This window comes from Mobula hypostoma, chromosome 24 (assembly GCF_963921235.1).
Source record: "Mobula hypostoma chromosome 24, sMobHyp1.1, whole genome shotgun sequence".
NCBI classification, from domain to species: Eukaryota; Metazoa; Chordata; class Chondrichthyes; order Myliobatiformes; family Myliobatidae; genus Mobula; species Mobula hypostoma.
The window spans coordinates 27254532-27278520 of NC_086120.1; the positions used below are offsets into that span (position 1 = coordinate 27254532).

The 23989-nt window shown below is 46.8% G+C and overlaps 1 protein-coding gene across 2 annotated transcripts in view; it reads right to left on the reverse strand.

The window, feature by feature from the left end:
• Positions 1–213: 213 nt before the first annotated feature.
• LOC134337503 (homer protein homolog 3-like) overlaps positions 214–23989 on the reverse strand; it is a 29121-nt gene continuing 5345 nt past the window's right edge. The window contains exons 2-9 of one of the 2 annotated variants that reach the window (XM_063032583.1): positions 11048–11204; positions 10366–10497; positions 8821–8928; positions 6062–6204; positions 3895–4051; positions 1899–2009; positions 912–992; positions 214–544 (exon numbers count right to left, since the gene is read on the reverse strand). In XM_063032583.1, the coding sequence (XP_062888653.1) occupies positions 347–544; positions 912–992; positions 1899–2009; positions 3895–4051; positions 6062–6204; positions 8821–8928; positions 10366–10497; positions 11048–11204 (1087 nt within the window). In that variant the 3' untranslated portion in view covers positions 214–346. The remainder of the gene's footprint in view (positions 545–911; positions 993–1898; positions 2010–3894; positions 4052–6061; positions 6205–8820; positions 8929–10365; positions 10498–11047; positions 11205–23989) is intronic. The other variant, XM_063032584.1, reaches the window with a different exon arrangement.

The window sequence follows — 23989 nt, forward strand, 5'->3', positions numbered from 1 at the left end:
TATGTGACTACGTAAAAGGAAGAATCAGCTTCAAAAAGGAATTGGAGGAAAAGTTGCTGAGATTTAAAACAGACAGATAATTTGCAGGTGAGATAGAGTTTGTGCAGGGCTGAGAGTTAGTGTTTAATTTTTCAGCAAGTGAACTTGAACCAAATGTTTTTTTTACAGGTTGGTGCTGTAAGATGGACACTGCACATTCAACTGCTGAGCCCAAGGTAAACACATGAAATTAACAGTGAGGGAGTGACAGGGGTGGTGGTGACGGTAGGGGATGAGGGAGTTAAGTCGATGGGCAGGGAACTGTGTGTCAGGAGGATCTGGACATCAAGAGTCAGCTACACAAAATTCAGGACTTTTCTTCCTTCTCTGCAATTTTAGCCAGACCCTGGCGCAAATCATTCAGTTCGTACAGCTTAACATCGAGGATATCCAGCAGTTTACGAGCATCACGCTGGACCCTCTCTCTGTCGTTCACGCAGTCCACCAGGGTCTGCTCCACATCCTGTAGTTGTTGCTCCAGCTCAGCGTTCCGGCCCTCCACCTCCTGAGGAAAGAAGGTCAAAGATCAAATAGAAGGCAGGCAGGGTGGGGGAGGGTTTAGGGTCTGGCATCAGCTCCACTCCGAATCCTCTCCAACCACACCATCAACCTCAATCAGCCCAGTCGCCGGCCTTCGTCCATACCTCATCTGCTGCATGTGCCTGACCACTTCATGCTGGGACCAGTTTTCACCTGCCAGTACCTCTTTGTGAACTCTGCCCCTGACCCCATCATTCCTGCCTTAGTATGCCCCTACCCATGTTTCTGCTCTTCATTGCTTCTGCATTGGTCCATTGTGCTCACCCCACATTACTCCTGTCCCTTTGCTTGCCCCTGCTCCTGCCCCGTCACCTTGCATAGGTGTCGCCTACCTGCAGTCGGAGCAGTGCCTCCTCCCGGTCGCTTTCCAACTCGTTCACATCAGATTTCTGACTCCTCAATAACTGGATCTCCTGCAAAAAACAAGACACTTGCTGAGAACCGTGAAGTTCAGGGTCAATCTCAACCCAGCAGCAAAAACACCCCATGGGATTTGGCACCGGTCAGTGCTCTCTCCCTGATTCCACAGCACTGGGTCTGAACACAAGCCTGAACATGCTGCATGTATCACACTCTATGACATGCTCCATGTAGTCATGCACCACACACCCACAAGAACATGCTTTTCACTATTACATGCAAGGTATTGTGCACCAGGACACACACTGTCCTTTCACGCACTGTCCCATTGTGAACCAGGACACACACTGTCCTTTCATGCACCGTCCCATTGTGCGCCGGGACACGCACCGTCCCATTGTGCACCAGGACACGCACCGTCCCATTGTGCACCAGGACACACACTGTCCTATCACGCACCGTCCCATTGTGCACCAGGACATGCACCGTCCCATTGTGAACCAGGACATTCACTGTCCCATTGTGCACCAGGACACGCACCATCCCATTGTGCACCAGGACACCCACCGTCCCATTGTGCACCAGGACACCCACCGTTCTATCACGCACCATCCCATTGTGAACCAGAACACGCATGGTCCCATTGTGCACCAGGACACGCACCGTCCCATTGTGCACCAGGACACGCACCGTCCCACTGTGCACCAGGACACGCACCGTCCCACTGTGCACCAGGACACGCACCGTCCCATTGTGCACCAGGACACCCACTGTCCCATTGTGCACCAGGACACACACTGTCCTATCACGCACCGTCCCATTGTGCACCAGGACACCCACCATCCCATTGTGTACCAGGACACACACTGTCCTATCACGCACCATCCCATTGTGCACCAGGACACACAGTGCTGCGGGTTACTGAGTTGCAGTTGGTGCCCCAGCTATTTCAACATTACCTCCTCTTTCTCCTTTAACAAGGTCTCAAGCTCCTCTACCGATTGGCTGAGATCTGTGTTCTGAGTTGCAACTGTCACGTTCTCCACGCCCTGTGACTCAAGCTCAATGACCTGGGGACAGACAGCAGGGTGTATATGAACAGAAGAACACAGGACATTAGCAGCACGGGTAGGCCACTCAGCCCCTCAAGTCTGCCCCAACTACCAATATAATCATGGTTGCTCTACCGCAGCCTCGTCTCCTCAGTTTTGCCAGTTCCTGATAGCCCTTGATTTGCTACCCTTATAAAACGTTATCTGCCCTCTTGTTCAATACCCCCAATGTTATCTGCCTCCTTGTTAAATACCCCCAGTGACCCAACCACCACAGCCCTCTGAGATAGAGAACACCAGAAGTCAACCATTCTCTGCAAGAACAGGTTCCTCGGCACCTTAGTTTTAAATGACTGCCCCCTTTCCTTTCAAGTATATCTCATTTGAGATCCTCAAACTAGTGGACACATCTGCCCCGCTCTCCAAGGACCTCGTATGTTTCAACACCATGCCTCATTCTCCTAGACTCAGAAGAGTATAGACTTGATTTCTTTAGTTACTTGTGAAGGATAGTTTGCCTTTTGATTTAACCTGACGACATTCATCCCCAATGATCTCCTTCACCAAGATTTTACTCTCTCACACAAACTACCTGAGTCCTAATCCTGCAACAACAATCCAGTTCCATGTTGAGACCAACTTGGATACCATATATTCTGTCCTTTCCTTCAAGTTATTAATATGAAGTGTAAATTATTGAGGGACACATTAATATAAATTGTAAACAACTGCAGAGAAAAGCAAGGAAGGATTGGAGAGAGTAGTGGTGTGAGTGAGTGAGAGGACAGTGGGAAGATAGAAGGAAGAAAGAGAATGAGGGTGGTTGGGGAAGAGACGGAGGGAAATGGAAGGGGAGTGAGGGAGGAGCAGAAGGGAAGGGAGAAGTGGAGGAAGCAGGGGAAAAAGAGGAGGAGTAAAAGGGGCAAAGATGAGGAAAGAAGGAAATAGAGAGAATGAGGTGAGGAGGAGGAAAGAAGGCAAGGGAAGAAGAGCAGGACGACTGCATAAGAAACAGAGAGGACTGAGAAGGAGTAGAGGAGGATGTGGTTAAAGGATTGGGAGGAGAAGTAGAATTGAAAGGAAAAAGATCGTGAGCTACTCTGCCCTGTGAATTTTTTAGGAATTAATTTTTAGGAGGTGGCTGATGCTGGCAAGACCAGTATTTATTGCTCTCTCCCTGTTATCCTTGAACTTGGTGGCCAGTTGGACAGTTTCAGGGTGACCATGTTAGTGGCTCTTGAGTTACACTAACACCAGGCTAAGGACAGCAGATTTCAGGCACTGGATGCATTTTTACAGCAATCTGGTAGTTTGGTAGTCAATGACAGTTTTAATTTAGATTGCGGGTAATTGCATGAATTGCAGCCCCATAAACGACCATGGTGAGATTTGAAAGTGGGTCTTGGGTTCGTTAGTCTAGGCCCCTGGGCTATTAATCTAGCCACTGTTGCACCACATTGCTGTTCTGTGGTGAGGTACATTGCACCACCACATGTCAGCAGCCCTCTTACTGTTCTGGGTGCAGAGGTGGAGGGAGAAGTTCAGTGCCAGGGGCAGAGAGATGCTGGTCCTACATGATAGGGGGTGGCAGAAGAGAATGGATCTCTTCAGCAACAGGCGGCTGTACATTCAGTTCACACTCCTCTGATGGGAGAATGTGGTCTGCCCTTGCAGGCAAATCCGGTACCCTCATCCAGCCCTGTTCCCTGTTTCAGCTAATGACCGTCATCTCCAGCCCCTCTTCCCCTTTGCCATCCAATCTCCTCTTCTCCTTCCAGCTCCTTATCACTACCTCCCCTCACACAGCCTCCTCCTGTGCTATCTTCTACCACTTCAGACTCATCCCCGCTGTACGCTCTCTGTACCCCCTCTGTACCCTCTCTGCCACCCGCCAGATTCTCACCCGGTCCCGCAGTTTCTCTGCCTCCTCTTTATATGCAGCCAGCTGCTTCTTCCACTGCTCAACTGTGATGTTCGACTCATGGAGTGCCTGCACCAGCTTTCCGTTACTCTCCTGCAGTGCAAGTAACTCCAACTCCCACTGGGGCTCGCTGATGGACCTGGGCAGGGGGAACAAGAGAGGGAAGAATTTGTCAGTGAGTGAGAGGGAGAATGAGAGGGAGAATGAGAGAGAGAGGGGAGAGAGAGAGAGGGGAGAGAGAGAGAATGAGAGGGAGAATGAGAGAGAGAGAATGAGAGAGAGAGAATGTGAGAGAGAGAGAGAGAATAGTCACAGCATGAGAGAGAGAAAGGGAGTAATTACAAAAGAAAGCAAGAGAGAGCTAGAAAAGACGAACGAGAGAACAAGAGTGAGCAGTAGAGAGGGAGTGAGTGAGGTATAGTGGAAGTGAGAGCGGTGGGGGGGGCGAGAGTGGTGAGAGTGCTGAGGGGGGCGAGGGCAGTGGGGGGGAAGGGCGGTGAGGCGGCAGGCAAGAGCAGTGGGGGGGCAAGGACAGTGACGGGGCGAGAGTGGTGGGGGGCAGGCAAGAGCGGTGAGGAGGGAGAGCAGTGAGGGGGGCGAGAGCGGTAGATGGGTGGGAGCAGTGGGGGGAGGTGAGATTGTTGGGGGAGTGAGAGTCCTGGATCATGTCCACTCTCACTCCCTCTCTAATGCTCTCTTCTCCAAGGTCCCTCTCCCACAATCTGAATTACAAGTGCAGTATGCCACCATGAGCAGAGGGGGAGAGATGTTGTTTAAGGAAGATTGGCAAAGCGAGGAAGGGAGGGGTTGAAAGTGAGGAAATAAGGACAAGGTTAAGAGAGAGTGAGAGAGAAAGGAAAAGTCTAAGTGCACTGAGAGCAAGTTAGAGAATGATGCAAAGAGGAAGACAGGAATAGGTAAGAGTGTTAGACAGAGAGTGACCGTTTTGGACAAAGCGGTTAAAAGAGGTGGGAATGAAATTGAAACTGTGAAAGAGTTGAGAGGGAGAGAATGAAAACATGAAATATTGTGAAAAAGACAATGAGAGGGAGATGGGTGTGGAGAGGGAAGAGAGAAAGAACCAGAAAGCCTGACACCAGTGTACTTTAAACCAGCCTCTGGCAGGATGAAACTGAACCACGACCAGTAGACACAAGTGCTGAGTAAAATCATGTGGATGTACAAACAGTCGCTCTAGAATTACAACAGGAGAATAGCTTGTAGCAGGTCCTGCACACACTGACTCTGACCGGTAACGACTCTCACTGGAGTACAGGCTGCACACAGACTCAATGGAGGTATGGGTTAGAAACATCATAGAAAACCTACAGCACAATACAGGCCCTTCGGTCCACAATGCTGTGCCAAACATGTACTTACCTTAGAAATTACCTAGGATTACCCATAATCTCTGTGGCATAATCCAGTTGCATAATCTCTGACTGGAGCGTGGGTCCCACAGATACTTACACTCATTGAAATATGGATTCTGCACAGTGTGCGTGTGCACGTATACACACACACACACACACACACACACACACACACACACACACACACACACACACAAGGGTATGAATCACGCTCATACTGACTCTCATTGGGGTACAAATCTCATGTACACACTTCAAACATTGACTTTCACTGACATGTGGGTCTCATACACATACTGACTCTCACTGGGACACAAGTCCATCATATATGCTTACACTGGGATTTGGCTTCAACAGACACCCTAACTCTCACAAGGGTATAGGTTCCAAATGCTGTTCACTCTTAATGGACTCTCATCGGTGTGTGGGTTGATTGCATTCCATTCCTGAGCCTTGGTTATTGCGTCCTGGTGCTGACTGAATCTACAAACATAGATCCTTCTCTTTACATAGTGTGTCTCTCTGCCACCATGCAGGTAGGCATTCACCCAGCGTCTCTCACATTGACAAAGATTGCCAGAAAGAAGTGTGAGCAAGAATTTCAGAACAGCTCGATGACGTAATGATTTGACGCAATCTATGCAAATAGGATTTCCCGCTGCAGCTGCTTCTTTGCCGTAGGATCAACTGTCAGGATGTGAGACGATGTGCGGTCAGTGGGATTGGGGCAAAAGACAACCCAAGTGAGTGGATCCCAGCAGGGACTGGGAACTTACCCCTGGGAGAAGAGAGACTTAATCCGAGCACTGTCCAGCATCATTTCTCCATCACAGCTCTCGGAATGGTAAAGTTTCGGAACACCGCTCCCATTTGCACTGGCCAGCTGCAGTGGAGGGGAATTAAGATCGATGGACAAGTCCTACAACAGGGGAGCAGAGATTCAGTAAATCTAATGTTCACAGGGTGGAGAACGAGGGAAACTAATTGTAATACCAGCATATAAAACAGGAATAAAAACATCTTAGTGCCCCCCCCCCGCCCCCGGAGACAGAGAATTCAGACTGCAGAGAGGGACACCAGATTTTGAAACAATAACTATTCTAGAAATAAAGGAGCTTCCTGTCCTGGGGCCAAAAGCAATCCTGATCCCAACAAAGAGGTTCCCAGGAATGAAGGAGGACTCCCAATCCTGGAAATGTAGGGCTCCTGATCCCAAAAATGAGGGTCTTCTGATCTACGAATGAGGGGACCGTTGATCCCAGGAATGAGGGGCTTCCAATCCGGGGATAAGGAGGTAGCTGTAAAATGGAAGAAAATGTTTTGCGGAAAAAAGCTGTTTGAGGAGACTGGGAAAAGAAAGAGGTAGACAGACAGAAAGCGAGGAATCAGGATAAAGGGAGTGAGAGGGAGAGTCTCAGAAAAAAAAAGCATTGCTTGAAAGGGGTAAAGCTTTGCAGAAATTAGGCCAACTCTGGTAACCAAAGAAACAATTAAAGGCGTAAAAAGGGAAGTAAGAAAATGAGAAATGACATAGCAGAGAGAAATAAAAAGAAACTGAGCAAGAGACAGGCTTGGACAGAACGAAAGAACCAGCAGGAAGGCGCGAGCATTGGAGTACTTGATGCAGGAAAACAGATGTGTCAGTCTGTCAGAGTTGAAACTATTTGTGCGGCACCAGCCCCTCCCCCAGCAGCTCTGTGTTATTCAGGGTCAGCAGATTATCCACGCTCTGCTCTGTGGGGAGGGAGAGTAGGGGAAGCCAGAGAGAAAGAGAGGGTGCAGGATTTGTAATGAAAGAGTACAAGATAAGGTGCTAAATTCTCAGAGTGGTCTGCACATGAGACTTATTGAACCAAGATCCATTCCAGTAAATATTTTTCTTTCTGCATGAAGGGACATTCACTTAAGGAGTCACAGCAGGTCCCTGTTGAATGAAATGTACTCTGGGGACAGACAGGCCCAGGTGCGACAGCTGCTGGTCCTTCTCGCCGACCCCACTATCTGTTGGTGAGATCAATTCCAGTGGGTAAACTCCAAGCATTGGCTTAACACAATCACATTAACAGACATAAGATATCCCCAGAGAGCCTTGTAGCTTTACTTTGTATCTAACCCGTACACTGATCAGGCCTAGAAAAGACCCTGCCTCAAAAGTGTTTGATGGGCTGGCACAGAGGGGGCTGAGCTCTGTATTTATCCCCGTTGTCCTGCTCTGGGTGTGTTTGGTGGGCAAGTGTGGAGCAATCTTTACTCTCGATCTAACACAGAATGCCCAGTGATTAGAATTCCATTATACTCCAAATGGATGACAGTGCACTGATTCTGCTCACTCTCCAAGGTAAAAGATCAGATTATTTTTGGTCCTGGCCTACATTGCTGACTAGCAGAAGATGAATTAATCGTGGGGCTGAGGATTGTTGCAACAGCTGATTCATGTAAATAATTCTCTGACCTACTAAATCCCAGCTTCAGCTACCATTATACACAGAAACAGAGCAGCCACTGAGTTGTCTATGCTCTGTCTCCCCCCACCACCAGACTATCCATAAAAACCATCTGTCAATCTGTCTTTCTCACCCATTACCCAGTTAACCCCCTCTCTCCACTGCCCTCACCTAACCACTCCCTTTCAGCAGCTCTCCCTCTTAGTTATTCTCCCTTGTGGCCTCACTCACTTGGCCAGAAATACACAGGTTCAACAGGAGAGTGACACAGTGGCGTAGCTGGTAGGTCTCTGGCCTCACAGCTCCAGTGTCCTGGGTTCAGGCCTGTCCTCCAGTGCTGCCTGTGTAAAATTTGCACGTTCTCTCTCTGTGACCGTGTGGGTTTCCTCCAGATTCTCCGGTTTCCCCTCACAGCCCAAAACTTCCCGGAAGTGTTAACTGGCCACTGCAAGCTGCTGCCAGTGTGTTGGTGAGTGGTAGATTCTGAGGAAGGTTGATGGCAGAATAAAGAGTGTGGCTGATGGTCTATGTGGACCCCGTGTACAGAGCAGCCCACTACTGTACTGTAAGACTCCACTCTGTGAGTCTCTCAGGCATCAAACCTGCAGAGTCACAATATTAAGTCTGTGCCAGAGTAAATGCTACAACATTTCGGAGAAGGTTGTTAAGAATAAGACCCACTGACCACTAAGAAACACTGGGGAGGAGAATTCATGTACCAGAGAGATAGGTGTACAATTCCAGCCTATATACCAGGGGAGGGAGATATATAGAGACTGATTTTCCACTGGGATATTGTCATGCACTAGGGAGAAGTGAATTAATTAAGGCCAAGGAAGATAGATTTCAGACCCAAGAGGAGGGTTTATGACGGGGGAAAGTTGTTTGTGCACCAGAGTTATGCTAAGGAGGTTGCAGTCCAGGCAAATGGATTTACACACTATCAGGGGGACTTTATGCATCAGAGGAGTCGGATTAACATACGAGGGGTCAGATTTACATCCCACACACTGGGGGTTTGGATTTACATGCTGGGTGTGGATTCATAAACTATGGAGTTAACCTGCCAGTCGGTCACTTTACACTGTTACCTGTGGGGTCGTAATCTCTAGTGCTGGGTTTGTCAGTTCCGTTTTATCCTGGGATTTCTCTCTTGCCAAGCGAGCTGCTTCCTTCACCTCTTGAAACCTCTCTGCAAACTTCAACAAGGCATGAAGATCAGAACTCACATTCAAATATAGAAGCATGTCTCTGGTTCTGAACACCCTTTTCATCTCATCTCATCCCAACCCCTTCCTCATCTGCCCTACCCACCGATCCCCATTCCTACTTTTCTTTCCTTGCTACCTTTCACACTCCCCTTAACTCCTTCTAACCTGACATTTTAAATCCCCCTCCAGCCTTGTACCTCCCAGCCATGCCTTCAATCTCTCGTCCAGTGACCTCGCCAGCTTCCAGCAATCAATGCCCTCACCTGCATCTCCTCCATTTCCCGGACCTCTGCACTTCCTTCTTCCCACCTTCCCACTGCCTTAACAGGGATAAAGTTCCTCTTGGCCTCACCTACCATCCCATGAGTCTCTGCATCCAACACATCATTTTCTGCAACTTCCACCATCTTCAGCGGGATCCTACCACCAAACACATCTTTACTTCCCCCTCATTCTCCTCTTTCTGCAGGAATCGCTTCCTCTGTGATTCCTTTGCCCATTTGTCCCTCCCCACTAATCTCCCCCTAGAACATATCCCTACAAGTGACAGATATGCTGTATCTGCCCTTTCACCTCTTCCTCCACCTCTATTTAGGGACCCAAACAGTAGTTCCAGGTGAGGCAACACTTCACTTGTGAATCTGCTGGAGTTGTTAATTGTATCCAGTGCTCCTGATGAGGCCTCCTCTATGTTAATAAGACCTGATGTAAATTTGGGGACAACTTTGTCAAACACCTCTGCTCCATCTGCCAAAAGTGGAATTTCCTGATTGGCCAACCATTTTAATTCCCATTCTTGTTTTGACTTGTCAATCCATTGCCTCCTCTTCTGCCACAATAGGGCCATGCTCAGGATGGAGGAGCAACAGCTCATATTCCAATTAGGTAGCCTCCAATCTGATGGTATGAACATCGATTTCTCCTTCTGGTATTTTTTTTTCTTTTCTCCTCCCCCCTTCTCTCATCTTCTATTCCCCAGTCTGGCCTCTTATCTGTTCTCCTCACCTGCCTATCACCTACCTCTGGTGCCCCCCCCCTTCGTTTTTTGCCCCATACATTTTGTTCAACTCTTTCCCTTCTCACCCACTTGTCTTCATTTATCACCTTCTAGCTAGTCCTCCTTCCTCTCCCCCCAACTTTTTATTCTGGTGTCTTCCCCCTTCCTTTCCAGTCCTGATGAAGTGTTGTGGCCCGAAATGTTGACTGTTTATCTATTGTCATAGATGCTGCCTCATCTGCTGAGTTCCTCCAGCATTCTGTAGGTTGCTCTGGATTTCCAGCATCTGCAGAATCTCTTGTGAGTCAATGCCTCGGATAGCTAGTTCCTGTAATTCCCCGCAGGAGACTGTTCTGCAGCTCTGGGACCCAGTTGTCAAGTGTGGTTTCTCAGGCACAAACCCTACCCTGCTAGAACTGGCCAGATACCTGTGCAAGCTGCTGCTCAGAGTTGAAGCCCAGGCCATAGACTGTGTTGGCGCGACTGTCGGCCCATTGCCCAAATTTTTGCGAGGTTTTGGTGAAACTCATATTGGGCGTGATGGTGCTGTTGATAATTGCCTGAAAACAAAACCATTCGTTAAGTCTTGGTGCTGGCAAAACCATGGCCATCAAATTCTATTCAGCAGATTTAGCCAAATGGTCGGTGTGTTCTGATGAATCAACCAGCCAAGGGGGAAATGTCTACACAGACAGAATCATGACAAAATTTGTGTGAACTACTTGTGCTGAGTAAGCCTGATTGCGGTGTACACGTCATCTGTTACTCTTTTGTGATGTGTACAAGGTCTGATCGGTGTGCACACAAAGTCTGGTTATATAGTGTAATACAGTGCAGTCACAGCATATACACAATCCCATTACAGTATATCCAGTACAGTGGCAATATGTACGCAGTCCAACTGCATTGGCTGACCGAAGCATGTCTGAAGGTGCATGCATCCCACTAACAGTATGTGCACTGTCCAGTGGCTGCAGGTACACCATCCAGTACAATGTCCACTACTGACTGTAGTGTGTCTGTGAGACACTTGGGCACAGATTCTTCGCAATTATCCACTGTCAGTGTGTGCTTCTCTTGCCTGAGTCGCTTTCCCCGCCCCAGAGTTACCTTGGTGCCCCCGACGCTGATGATCCGGTAAACATTGCGGGTGCTGTCGTAGAAGAAGGAGACGGTAACAGCGTGCTTGCTGGCTGGGATCCAGTTCCGTTTGGTCGTTGGGTCGATCTGGAAAACGTGAGCTCGAGCGCTGAAAATTGGTTGTTCCCTGCAACAGGAAACAGAGGGAGGGGGTCAAACCCTGGCAACAGACATATCCGCACCCCCAAGGCCAAGCCATCTGCAGAAATCAATGCTCATGTCCATCAGAGATGCACAGTAAAATAGGTACTTCCCACCCCTGAGGCCACACAGCGAGGGATGGGTTCCCACAGCACAACAGATCTATTGTGAAAGACCGGCAAGATTTTTACAAGATGCGAGTCACATAGTTAACTCTACAATGCCAATCTAATTAACTGAACTTAAAATACCCAGCTAACTGTATGGGATTCAGACTCAGGCCTCTGGTTCATGAATTCAATGTCAGGATTTCCAGTCCAAGAACATAAACACTGTAGCAACCACGAGCACTATTGTTCAGTTTGTAGAGGAACCTGGTACCTGGCACCAAGGCGTGTCAACCAGCCTCCTCTTATCAGCTCCGTCTTAACTTTCACACTGCCTTGGGCAAACAGCCAACATGGTCAAGCACCCTCCCACACTGGTCATTCTCTCTTCTCCTCCACGACCTGGATCAACATGCTGACACGTGTGGAGTCTTGTGTGCTCCAAGGACTCCAACTCAGGACCAACCATGTTGGGACGGGTGTGGATGAGATGCCAGACAATGATCCAACCCTGGCTCCCAATCGGACAGACTCGCGTCTGCCCTTCCTGGGCCACACTTCAATTAGAAGTGTAAATGCCATGTGAAACGACAACAAGTTTTCCCTTCTCACCCCTTCTTTGGGTAGAAGATACAAATGTATTCTAAAGGGGGGTAAAGCAACTGTGGCTGACAAGGGAAGTGAAAGACAGCAAAGAAATTCGAGAGTGTCGGGGGGTAGAGGCTGAGGAGAAGGTGCTTCGAAAGCAGAAAGGTCTGAAGCTGGATAGGTCACCTGGAACAGATGGACTACATTCTAATCTTATGAAAGAGGTGGATGAAGAGATTGTGGAGGCATTAGTAGTGATCTATCAAGAATCACTAGATTCTGGAATGGTTCCAGAGGGCTAGAAAATTGCAAGTATCACCCCACTCTTGAAGAAGGGAGGGAGGTAACAGACAAGAAATTATAGGCCAGTTTGCCTGACCTTCATGGTGGCAAGACGTTGGATTCCATTATTAAAGTTGAGGTTTGGGGGTATTTGGAAGCACATGATAAAAAAGTCTTAAGTCAGCATTATTTCTTTATGAAGAAATCTTGCCTACCAAATCTGTAGGAATTCTTTGAGGAAACAAAAGGCAGGATCAACAAAGCAGAATCAGTGGATGTTGTTTACTTGGAATTTATAAGGCTTTTGACAAGGTGCCGCACATGAGGCTATTAAACAAGATAAGAGCCTATAGTATTACAGAAAACATACTGGCATGGATAGAAGCAACACACACAAAATGTTGGAGGCCCGAAATGTCGACTGCTTACTCTTTTTCCTAGATGCTGCCTGACATGCTGAGTTCCTTCAGCATTTTAGTTCATAAAACCATATGACATGGAAGCAGAATTAGGCCATTTGGCCCATGGAGTCTGCTCCACCATCCTTTATCCCCTCCTCAGCTCCACTCCCCAGCCTTCTCCCCATAACCTTTGAATCCAGTCAAAAAACCTATCAAGCTCTGCCTTAAATACACATAACTACCTCGCCTCCACAGCTGCCTGTGGTTAAAAAAAAATCCACAAATTTACCACCCTTTGGCTAAAGAAATTTCTCCACATCTCTGTTTTAAATGGATGCCCCTCTGTCCTGAGATTGTACCCTCTAGTCTAGACACCCCCACCATGGAAAACATCCTTTCCACATCTACTCTGTCTAGGCCTTTCAACATTCCAAAGATTTCAATGAGATCTTCCCTCATTCTTCTACATTCCAGTGAGTACGGACCGAGACCCATCGGATGTTCCTCGTTTGATAACCCTTCCATTCCCAGAATTATCCTTGTGAACCACCTCAGAATCAGAATCAGGTTTATTATCACCGATATGTGATGTGAAATTTGTTAACTTAGCAGCAGCAGTTCAATGCAATTCATAATGTAGCAGAAAAAAAATACTAATAATAAATAAGAAAATAATAATAAACAAGTAAATCAATTACATATATTGAATAGATTTTTAAAAAACGTGCAAAAACTGAAATAAAGACAGAAATATTAAAAAAAAAATGAGGTAGTGTCCAAAGATACAATGTCCATTCAGAAATCGGATGGCAGAGGGGAAGAAGCTGTTCTTGAATCACTGAGTGTGTGCCTTTAGGCTTCTGTACCTCCTACCTGATGGTAACAGTGAGAAAAGGGCTCTGGGTGCTGGAGGTCCTTAATAATGGACACTGCCTTTCTGAGACACCGCTCCCTGAAGATGTCCTGGGTACTTTGTAGGCTAGTACCCAAAATGGAGCTGACTAGATTTACAACCCTCTGCAGCTTCTTTCCGTCCTGCGCAGTAGTCCCTCCATACCAGACAGGGATGCAGCCTGTCAGAATGCTCTCCACAGTACAACCATAGAAGTTTTCGATGGTATTTGTTGACATGCCACATCTCTTCAAACTCCTAATAAAGTATAGCCATTGTCTTGCCTTCTTTACAACTGCATTGATATGTTGGGACCAGGTTAGATCCTCAGAGACCTTGATACCCAGGAACTTGAAGCTGCTCACTCTCCACTTCTGATCCCTGTATGAGGATTGGTATGTGTTCCTTCGTCTTACCCTTCCTGAAGTCCACAATCAGCTCTTTCGTCTTATTGACGTTGAGTGCCAGGTTGTTGCTGTGGCACCACTATACCAGTTGGCATATCTCACTCCTGTACGCCCTCTCGTCACTACCTGAGATTCTGCCAACAATAGCTGTATCGTCAGCAAATATATAGATGGTATTTGAGCTATGCCTAGCCACACAGTCATGTGTATATAGAGAGTAGAGCAGTGGGCTAAGCACATACCCCTGAGGTGCGCCAGTGTTGATTGTCAGCGAAGAGGATATGTTATCACCAATCCATACAGATTGTGGTCTTCTGGTTAAGAAGTTGAGGATCCAATTGCAAAGGGAGGTGCAGAGGCCCAGGTTCTGCAACTTCTCAATCAGGATTGTAGGAACCTCTGGACCCTCTCCAATGCCAACACATCTTTTCTGAGATGAGGAGCTTAAAACTGTTCACAATACTGAAGGTGAAGCCTCACTAGTGCCTTATAAAGCTCAGCATCACATCCATCCTCTCGTATACTAGACCCCTTGAAATGAATGCTAACATTGCAGTTGCCTTCCTCACCACCGACTCTACCTGCAAGTTAACCTTTAGGGTGTTCTGCACAAGGACTTCCAAGTCCCTTTGCATCTGAGATTTTTGGATTTTCTCCCCATTTAGAAAATAATCTGCACATTTATTTCTACTACCAAAGTGCACGACCATGCATTTTCCAAAATTGTATCTCCTTTGCCACCTTCTTGCCTGTTCTCCTAACCTGTCTAAGTCCTTCTGCAGCCTACCTGTTTCCTCAACACTGCCTGCCCCTCCCCACCAATCTTTGTATCATCTGTGAACTTGGCAATGAAGCCATTTATTCCATCATCTAAATCATTTATATACAGCACAAAAAGAAGCGGTCCCAACACCGACCTCTGTAGAACACCACTAGTCACTGGCAGCCAACCAGAAGAAGATCCTTGTATTTCCACTCGCTGCCTTCTGCCAAACAGCCAAAGCTCTAACCTTGCCAGTCACTTTCCTGTAATGCCATAGGCTCTTAATGTAAGGCCTTCTAAAAGTACAAATATACAACATCCACTGCATCCTCTTTATCTATCCTACATGTAATCTCCTCAAAGAATTCCAGCAGGTCTGTCAGGCAAGGTTTCCCCTGAAGGAAACCATGCTGACTTTTCCTATATCTTGTCCTGTGTCACCAAGATCTACATAACCTCATTCTTGATAATTGAATCCAACATCTTCCAAACCACTGAGGTCAGGCTAACTGGTCTATAATTTCCTTTCTGCTGCCTTCCTCCTTTCTTAAAGAGTGGGGTGACATCTGCAATTTTCCAGCCTCCTGGCACCATGCAATGATTTTTGAAAGATCATTGTCAATGCCTCCACAATCTCTACTGTCATCTCTTTCAGAACCCTAAGGTGCATTTCATCTGGTCTGGATGGTTTATGTACCCTTAGGTCTTTCAGCTTTTTGAGCACCTTCTCCCTTGTAATAGTAACTGCACTCACTTCTCTTCCCTCACACCCTTCAACATCTGGCACACTGCTTGTGCCTTTCACAGTGAAGACTGATGCAAAATACTCATTTATCTGCCATCTCATTGTCCCCGTTACTTTTCTCCAGCCTCATTTTCTAGCAGTCCTATATCTACTCGCATCTCTCTTTTATTTTTTACATATTTGAAAAAGATTTTACTATCCACTTCGATACTGTTTGCTAGCTTGCTTTCAAATTTCATCTTTTCCCTCCTAATATTCTTCTAGTTGCTCTCTGTTGGGTTTTAAAAGCTTCCCAATTCTCTGTTTTCCCAGTAATTTTTGCTTTGTTGTATGTCCTCTCTTATGCTTTTACATTGGCTTTGACTTCCCTTGTCAGCCACAGTTGTACTATTTTGCCATTTGAGTATTTCTTTGTTTTTGGAATACATCTATCCTGCACCTTCTGTATTTTTCCTAGAAACTCACGCCATTGCTGCTCTGCTGTCATCCCTGCCAGCATCTCCTTCCAATTCACTTTGGCCAACTCCTCTCTCATACCACTGTAATTTCCCTTACTCCACTGAAATACTGCTATGTCAGACTTTACTTTCTCCCTATCAAATTTCAAGTTGAACTCGATTATATCCTGTTCACCGTCTCCTAAGGGTTCTTAAGTTCCCTAATCACCCCTGGTCCATTACATAACACCCAATCCAATATAGCTGATCCCCTAGTAGGCTCAACAACAAACTGCTCTAAAAAGCCATCTTGTAGGCATCCAGACTAACTCTCTTGACTTCCATTTCCAACTTGATTTTCCCAATCGACCTGCATGTTGAAATCTCCCATGACTATTGTAACATTGCCCTTTTGACATGCCTTTTCTATTTCCTGTTGTAAACTGTGGTCCACATCCCACTTACTATTGGGAGGCCTGTATACTTTCTAACTGCCATCAAGGTCCTTTTACCCCAGCGGTTTCTTAACTCAACCGACAAGGATTCAACATCTTCCAATCCTATGTCATATTTTTCTACTGATTTGATGCTATTCTTTACCAGCAGAGCCATGTCACCCCCTCTGCCACCTTCCTACCCCTCCAATACAACATGTAACCTTGGAAGTTCAGCTCCCAACTACAACCATCAACCATCTTGTGTATGTTGCTTTGGATTTCCAGCATCTGCAGATTTTTTCATTTTTCTAGCATGGATAGAAGATTGGCTGACTGGATGGAAGCAAACAGTGGGAAGTAAAGGGGGCTGTTTCTGATTGGCTGCCAGTGACCAGTGTTGTTTCACAGGGGTCAGTGTTGGGACCACTTCTTTTCACATTACATGTCAGTGATCTGGATGACAGAAATGATGGCTTTGTGGCCACATTTGTGGATAAGTGGAGGTAGTGTCAAGGAAGCAGGTAGACTGCAGAAGGGCTTGGACAAATTAGGAGAATGGGCAAAGAAGTGGCAGATAGATTGCAGTGTAGGGAGACGTATGGTTATGCACTTTTTTAGAAGGAATAACGGGGTAGACTGTTTTCTAAATGGGGAGCAAATTCAGAAATCAGAGGTGCAAAGTGACTTGGGAGACACCGTGCAGAATTCCTTAAATGTTAAACTTGCAGGCTGAGTCTGTGGTAAGGAAGGTAAAGACCAGAAGACATAGGAGCAGAACAAGGCCATTCAGCCATCGATTCTGCTCTGCAATCCAATTATGGCCAATTTATTATTGCTCTCAACCCCATTCTCCTGTCTTCTACACATAATTTTTAACACCCTGACTAATCAAATCATTAAGGTAAATGCAATGTTAGCATTCGTTTTGAGAGGACCAGAATATTAAAGCAAGGATGTAATGCTGAGACTGAGGGTTTATAGGACGTTGGTCAGACTGCAATTGGACTAGTGTGAGCAGCTTTGGGCCCCTTATCTATGAAATGATGTGCTGGCTTTCGATAGTTGGAGAGGGTCCAGGGGAGGTCACGAGAATGATCCTGTGAACGTTGATAATTCTGTTCCTTCCACCGATCTTGCATGATCTGCTGAGTGACGTGGAGAGATGTTTCCTATATTGGGGGAGTCTAGTACCAGAGGGCACAGCCTCAGAATGCAAAGATGCCCCCTTTATAACAGAAATTAGGAGGAATTTCTTTAGCCAGCAGGTGGAGAATCTGTGGAATTCATTGCCAGACAGCTGTGGAGGCCAAGTCATTGGCTGTATTTAAAGCAGAGGTTGATATTTTCTTGATTAATCCGGGTGTCAAAGGTTATCGGGAGAAGGCAGGAGAACAGGGTTGAGAGGGATAATAAATCAGCCATGATGGAATGGAAGAACAGACTCAGCTGAATGGCTTAATTCTGCTCCTACGTCTTATGGTCTTTACCTGTCTACCTGCACAACACTTTCTCTGTAACTGTAATGGGAGACCGCTTTGCTGAACATCTACGCTCTGTCCGCCAGAGAAAGCAGGATCTCCCAGTGGCCACACATTTTAATTCCACATCCCATTCCCATTCTGACATGTCTATCCACGGCCTCCTCTATTGTAAAGATGAAGCCACACTCAGGTTGGAGGAACAACACCTTATATTCCGTATGGGTAGCCTCCAACCTGATGGCATGAACATTGACTTCTCTAACTTCCGCTAGGCCCCACCTCCCCCTCATACCCCATCTGTTACTCTTTTTTATGCACACATTCTTTCTCTCACTCTCTTTTTTCTCCCTCTGTCCCTCTGAATATACCTCTTGCCCATCCTCTGGGTCACCCCCCCCGTCTTTCTTCCCGGACCTCCTGTCCCATGATCCTCTCGTATCCCCTTCTGGCTATCACCTGTCCAGCTCTCGGCTCCATCCCTCCCCCTCCTGTCTTCTCCTATCATTTTGCATCTCCCCCTCCCCCTCCAACTTTCAAATCCCTTACTCACTCTTCCTTCAGTTAGCCCTGACGAAGGGTCTCGGCCTGAAACGTCGACTGCGCCTCTTCCTATAGATGCTGCCTGGCCTGCTGTGTTCACCAGCAACTTTTATGTGTGTTACTATTTTCTGCATTGTTTTCCTTTTTATCATGTTGATATACTTAACTGTGGATAATCTGTAAGGATGGCGCAGAAATAAAAGCTTTTCTCTAGATCTCAGTACATAATAAACCATTTTCAATTACAATTCCTCACCTAGGTGCATGCTGCACATCCTCCACCCATTCAAGTCAAAGCTATGAAAGAGATCTAACTTAGGCCCAACACATTGATGCAATTACCAAGGCATGCCAGCGGTTCTATTTTATTTTATTTTATATTTTTATAAAATCAAAATATTTTCTATTCTATTCGGTATTTTATCAAAATTTCTACAGACGTACGGTGACAAGCATTCTGCCTGTCTCCATCACTGCCTGGCATTGAGGTTTCAATGTATAGTGTTGAAAGAAGCCACAGAGGGCTGCAGATTCAGCCAGCTCCATGAGACCATAAGACATAGGAGGAGAATAGCCTGGCAGCTAATTAAATTCCTCCTCATCTCTGTTCTAAAGGGACATCCTTGTATTCTCAGGCTATGCACTCTGGTCCTAGACTCCTCCACTATAGAAAACAGCCTCTCCAAATCCACCCTATTTGGCCTTTCAGTATTCAATAACTTTCCATGTGATTCCCCCAACATTCTTCTGTCATAGGTACAAACCTCCCCACCATCGAGGTCATCTTCAAGAGGACTTACCTCACGAAGCTGACATCCATTATTAAGGACCTTCACCTCTCCTTGTCATTACCGTTGGGAAGGAAATACAGGAGCCTGAAGACTCACTTGCAGCACTTTATGAACAGTTTCTTCCCCTCTGCCATCAGATTTCTGAACAGTCCATGGAACCATGAACAGTACCTTCTGATTCCTCTTCTGCAATATTTACTTTTTTGTTACTTATAGTAATTTTTATGCTTTGCACTGTACTGCTGTGCAAAACAACAAATTTTACAGCACGTCAGTGACAATAACCCCGATTCTTATTCTGTCTCCTCCTTGTGAAATGGTTATATTACTCTTCAATTATTCAATAAATCAACTGCGGTTCAGTGTTCAAAGAGACAGATGCTCATCAACAGGAATTAGAGAGGCCAGAACAGGAGCAGAGCTAAGAACTCTGACCCTTCACCTTTATACTTTACTTCCATAGGTCAGCCTAGGAAAACTCACCCAGTGTGACAAAAACAGATGGATGAAGCCAGACAGAGGTATGGTCGGAAAAGGAGACAGAGAGCAAGTGTGTGACATTTATATACAGAGACAGACCTAGGGAGAAAGGAGCAGAAGGAAGGACAAAGAATGAGAGCAAGAGAGAGAGGGGGGAGGGGGGAAAGGAGATAGAGAGGGGGAGAGAGAGGAGAGAGAGGTAAAGGAAGAGAGAATTAAAGAGACAGTGACAGAGATTTAGACAAATACTCTGCTGGCAGGTGATTACAGTTAGGTGTCTTTCTGCAGCCCTTTCTGCCTCAATGTTTTGACAAGTCACTGACAGAGAAGTCCTGAGACAGAGCCTGGAGTCGGGTTAGTCTTGTTCGGCGAAAATTCACCACAATTTGACTTTTGGCCCCTCCATGGCGTACCCAGTAACCCAGGATGGTGTGTGCAGCTTTCTGTGGCTGCACATAGCAAACATCGCAGAAAAACAGAGCAATGCCCCAACTCCCCTGGCTGTTTCTCTAGAATTAATGAAGAAATATCCCAGAGGACCATGCTGGAGCCATTAAACCAGCGCTACTGATCCCAGTGGAACAGCTCATGATTCTTATTGGAGATTACAATTAATTGGAAAGGACGATCCTGGCATGTAGAAATATCGGCCTCTTGGGACTAGCTCAAATAGACTACTTGGTTAGCATGAACAGGTTGGGTCAAAGGGTCTGTTTCTCTATATAACTGTGATGCTATGTCATTGAAGCCTTTCTGGAAGAAATGTAACATGCCCGATGAGTTGTGAGAATCCCTGGTCCATGACCACTCAAAACAGAGACAGAACTAATGGGATGGCAGTGAGATCTTTGAGTTTTTTAAAAATCAGGGGCACATAGCAGTGTGGCACCTGCCAAAGAACTGACCTCTGCCACCTCACCAAGTACATCCAGCCCCACCTGTCACAGAGTCTGCACACCCTACATCAGCCTCCTCAAAACCCACAGGTCAAGTGGAATCAAGTCATCCATTAAAGAGAGAAGAGTAGTTGGCAGCCATGCCTGGAATGCAAATTCAGAAACCAAGGTGCAAGGGGGCTTGGGTGTCCTTGTGCAGAACTCCTTAAAGTTTAACTTGCAGAATGAGTCAGTGGAAAGGAAGGCAAGTGCAAGGTTAGCATTTATTTTGAGAGGATTAGAATATAAAAGCAAGAATATAATGCTGAGGCTTTATAAGGTCGTGGTTAGACCACATAGAGTATTGTGAGCAGTTTTTGGCCCCTTAGCTAAAAAAGAATGTGCAGGCAATGAAAGTGTGTTAATATATGAGGAGTGTTTGATGGCTCCAGGCCTGAACTCACAGGAGTTTAGAAGAATGAGGGGGGAGTTTCACTGAAGCCAATGGAATATTGAAAGGCCTAGACAGAATAGACGTGGATAGAATGTTTCCTATAGTAGAAGAGTCTAGGACCAGTGGGTACAGCCTCAAAATACAAGGATATCCATTCAGAACAAAGATGAGGAGGAATTTCTTTAGCCAGTGGATGGTGAATCAATGGAATTCATTACCACAGACAGCTGTGGAGGCCAAGTCATTGGGTATATTTAAAGCAGAGGTTGATAGATTCTTGATTAGTAAGGGCATCAAAAGCTATGGGGAGAAGGTAGAAGAATGGGGTTGAGAGGGTTAAATGAATAAGCCATGATGGAATGACAGAATAGACTCAGTGGGCCAAATGGCCTAATTCTGCTCCTATGTCTAATGATTTTGATATGATCACCTCTCACTTGTCCACATCCCAATAAGTATAAGTCCAATTTGCTCAACTTTTCCTCATGAGTACTGGAGAATCCACAACCCTCTGGGGCAGAGAATTCCGAAGATTTACAACCCTGTCTGCAGAAGAACGTCTTGCCATCTCAGACCTAAATGGCTGAATTCTTATCTGATTTGAGACAGCTCACCCTCAGAAAACAGCACCTCACATAAAAGACAATATTCCATTTATTTCTGTACCCATCAAATAGTTTTTAAAAACTTCTCTCTCTGTTGTCCTGAATCCCTTGACTGTTCTAGATATTTTGAGTCTGAAGTCCATGGTCCCCTGTTTCTCCCCTCTGGATTCAAACTGCCACAGTTCCTTTGCTACTGACCAGTTGATAACTGGCAAGAAGCCTCCATCACTACTTTGACCTCAGCCCTCCCTCACACCGTTTGATTGAGGGTCAGCCGGTGTAAATTTTGTGATCACGCTAACACCTCCATCTGATCCCGAGACGTACAACCAGACCTTCCACTTGGTCAGTATTCTGGAACTCCTTATCCTGCCAATGGCCCATTTTCCCCAAACCCTCAATGGCACCTTTCCTCTTTTCGTCTTTGTGGCTTCTCTCTTCTTACCCACAATGTTCCCTTTCCTACTCTCCCCAAATGGTCCTTCTCTAGTTTTTCCTGAGCATCACCTCTCCTCTTTTCCCTGAATGTCCCCTCTCCTTTTCCCTGAACGTCCCCTCTCCCCTTTCCCCTGAACATCCCCCTCCCCTTTTCATGAATGTCCCCTCTCCCCTTTTCCCTGAATGTCCCCCTCTCCTTTTCCCTGAATGTCCCCCTCCCCTTTTCCCTGAACGTCCCTTCTCCCCTTTCCCCTGAACGTCCCCTCTCCCCTTTTCCCTGAATGTTCCCTCTCCCCTTTTCCCCGAATGTCCCCTCTCCTGTTTCCCCTGAATGTCCCCTCTCCCCTTTCCCCTGAATGTTCCCTCTCCCCTTTCCCCTGAACGTCCCCTCTCCCCTTTCCCCTGAACGTCCCCTCTCCCCTTTCCCCTGAATGTTCCCTCTCCCCTTTTCCCTAAACGTCCCCTCTCCCCTTTCCCCTGAACATCCCCTCTCCCCTTTTCCCTGAACGTCCCCCTCCCCTTTTCCCTGAACGTCCCCTCTCCCCTTTTTCCTGAACGTCCCCTCTCCCCTTTTTCCCCAATGACTCATTTTTCCCCAAGACAGATATTTACAGACCTCAAATGGGGCCTGTTCTCCATTAACTGCTTTTCATTCTTGGCCCCGTCTATTGATCACTCTCCCTAAAAACTTCTCTTCCCTTCCCTGCCCCTTTGAATTCCTAATCCCCCTCACCCCACCCACAGCCTCCTCCCCTTCCCCTTGCTGGCTGCACACTCCCTCCCCCAGTGTCTGCCTCTGGAGAACCCTCACGGCCACAATTATAAAAAAGAATGAACGTCTGCAAAACTCAGCTGCTGGCCTGGTTTCTAATCCCCAATAGGGCCAGTGTCTTGTGACACTCTGAGTCACGTGTATAAAACCTGTGGTATACAAAAAAGGAAGGACATTTATCTGTGTCAGTAACGGGGAGGAGGAGGGAATCTGTCCAGTCAGGCTGGTGTCAATGAGGGTCGAGGGAATGAGAAAGTGAGGTGGGGGGGGTGAGAAAGACACAGAAAGGAAGCTTGGAGAGGAGACTGAGAAGAGGGAGGGAGGGAGAAAATGGGGAAGGAGTGATGAGAGGGGAGAAAGAAGGCAGGTGGGAGGCAAGAGGAGAGACTGGGGCAGGATGAGAGGTTGAGGGCAGGAAGAAAGAGGGGCAGGAGGTTATGGTGGGTGTAGGATGAAAGACTGGGAGCTGACGGGGACGGGGTGGGAGGAGAGGGGATTCAGAAGGAGAGAGGAGGAGAGAGATGCTGAAACCGACACCGACATTTGAGTATATCGAGATTGTCGTGTGCGATGGAAGGAATGCTGAGACAGGGGCTGTTACATGTCACCGCTCAAAACCAAACCTGAGCATCTGAGATTCAGCAGATATCACAGGATCTATAGTTCACAAAACCCAGACTGATTGACCGTAAAAATTCCTCACACTCCCCAACACCGGCAATTGACATTATACATCCTATCACCAGTCCGTCACACATCGCACACAGGAGGAGTAACAGTGATGCCAGCTCTTCAAATTCTTCCAAATACACCAGCAGAATAAGTGAACCGATGCTATTCTCCTTTCCCAGGCTGTTATCCTGAGCACGCAGTCACCTACACTGCGCAGGCCCGACACTAGATCCTGAAACTGACACCCTGCTCCGGGCTCTGCTGTTAGCTGACATCACCAGGCGAACAGAGGAAGCCTCTCCAGGATGTAGACGTGACACCACCCAGGACACCTTCAAAAGGCGGTGCCTCAGGAAAGTGACAACCATTATGAAGGGCCCTCACCATCCAGGACATGCCCCCATCTCATTACCACCATCAGGGAGCCTGAGGACACACACTCAATATTTTAGGAACAAATTCTTCCCCTCTACCATTGGATTTTTGAACAGTCCATGAACTCATGAACACTACTTCGCTATACCTGGTTTGCACCACTTCATTTTTATTGTAACTTGTAGTAGTTTGCTGTCACAAACCAACAAATTTTACAACTTAAGCCAGT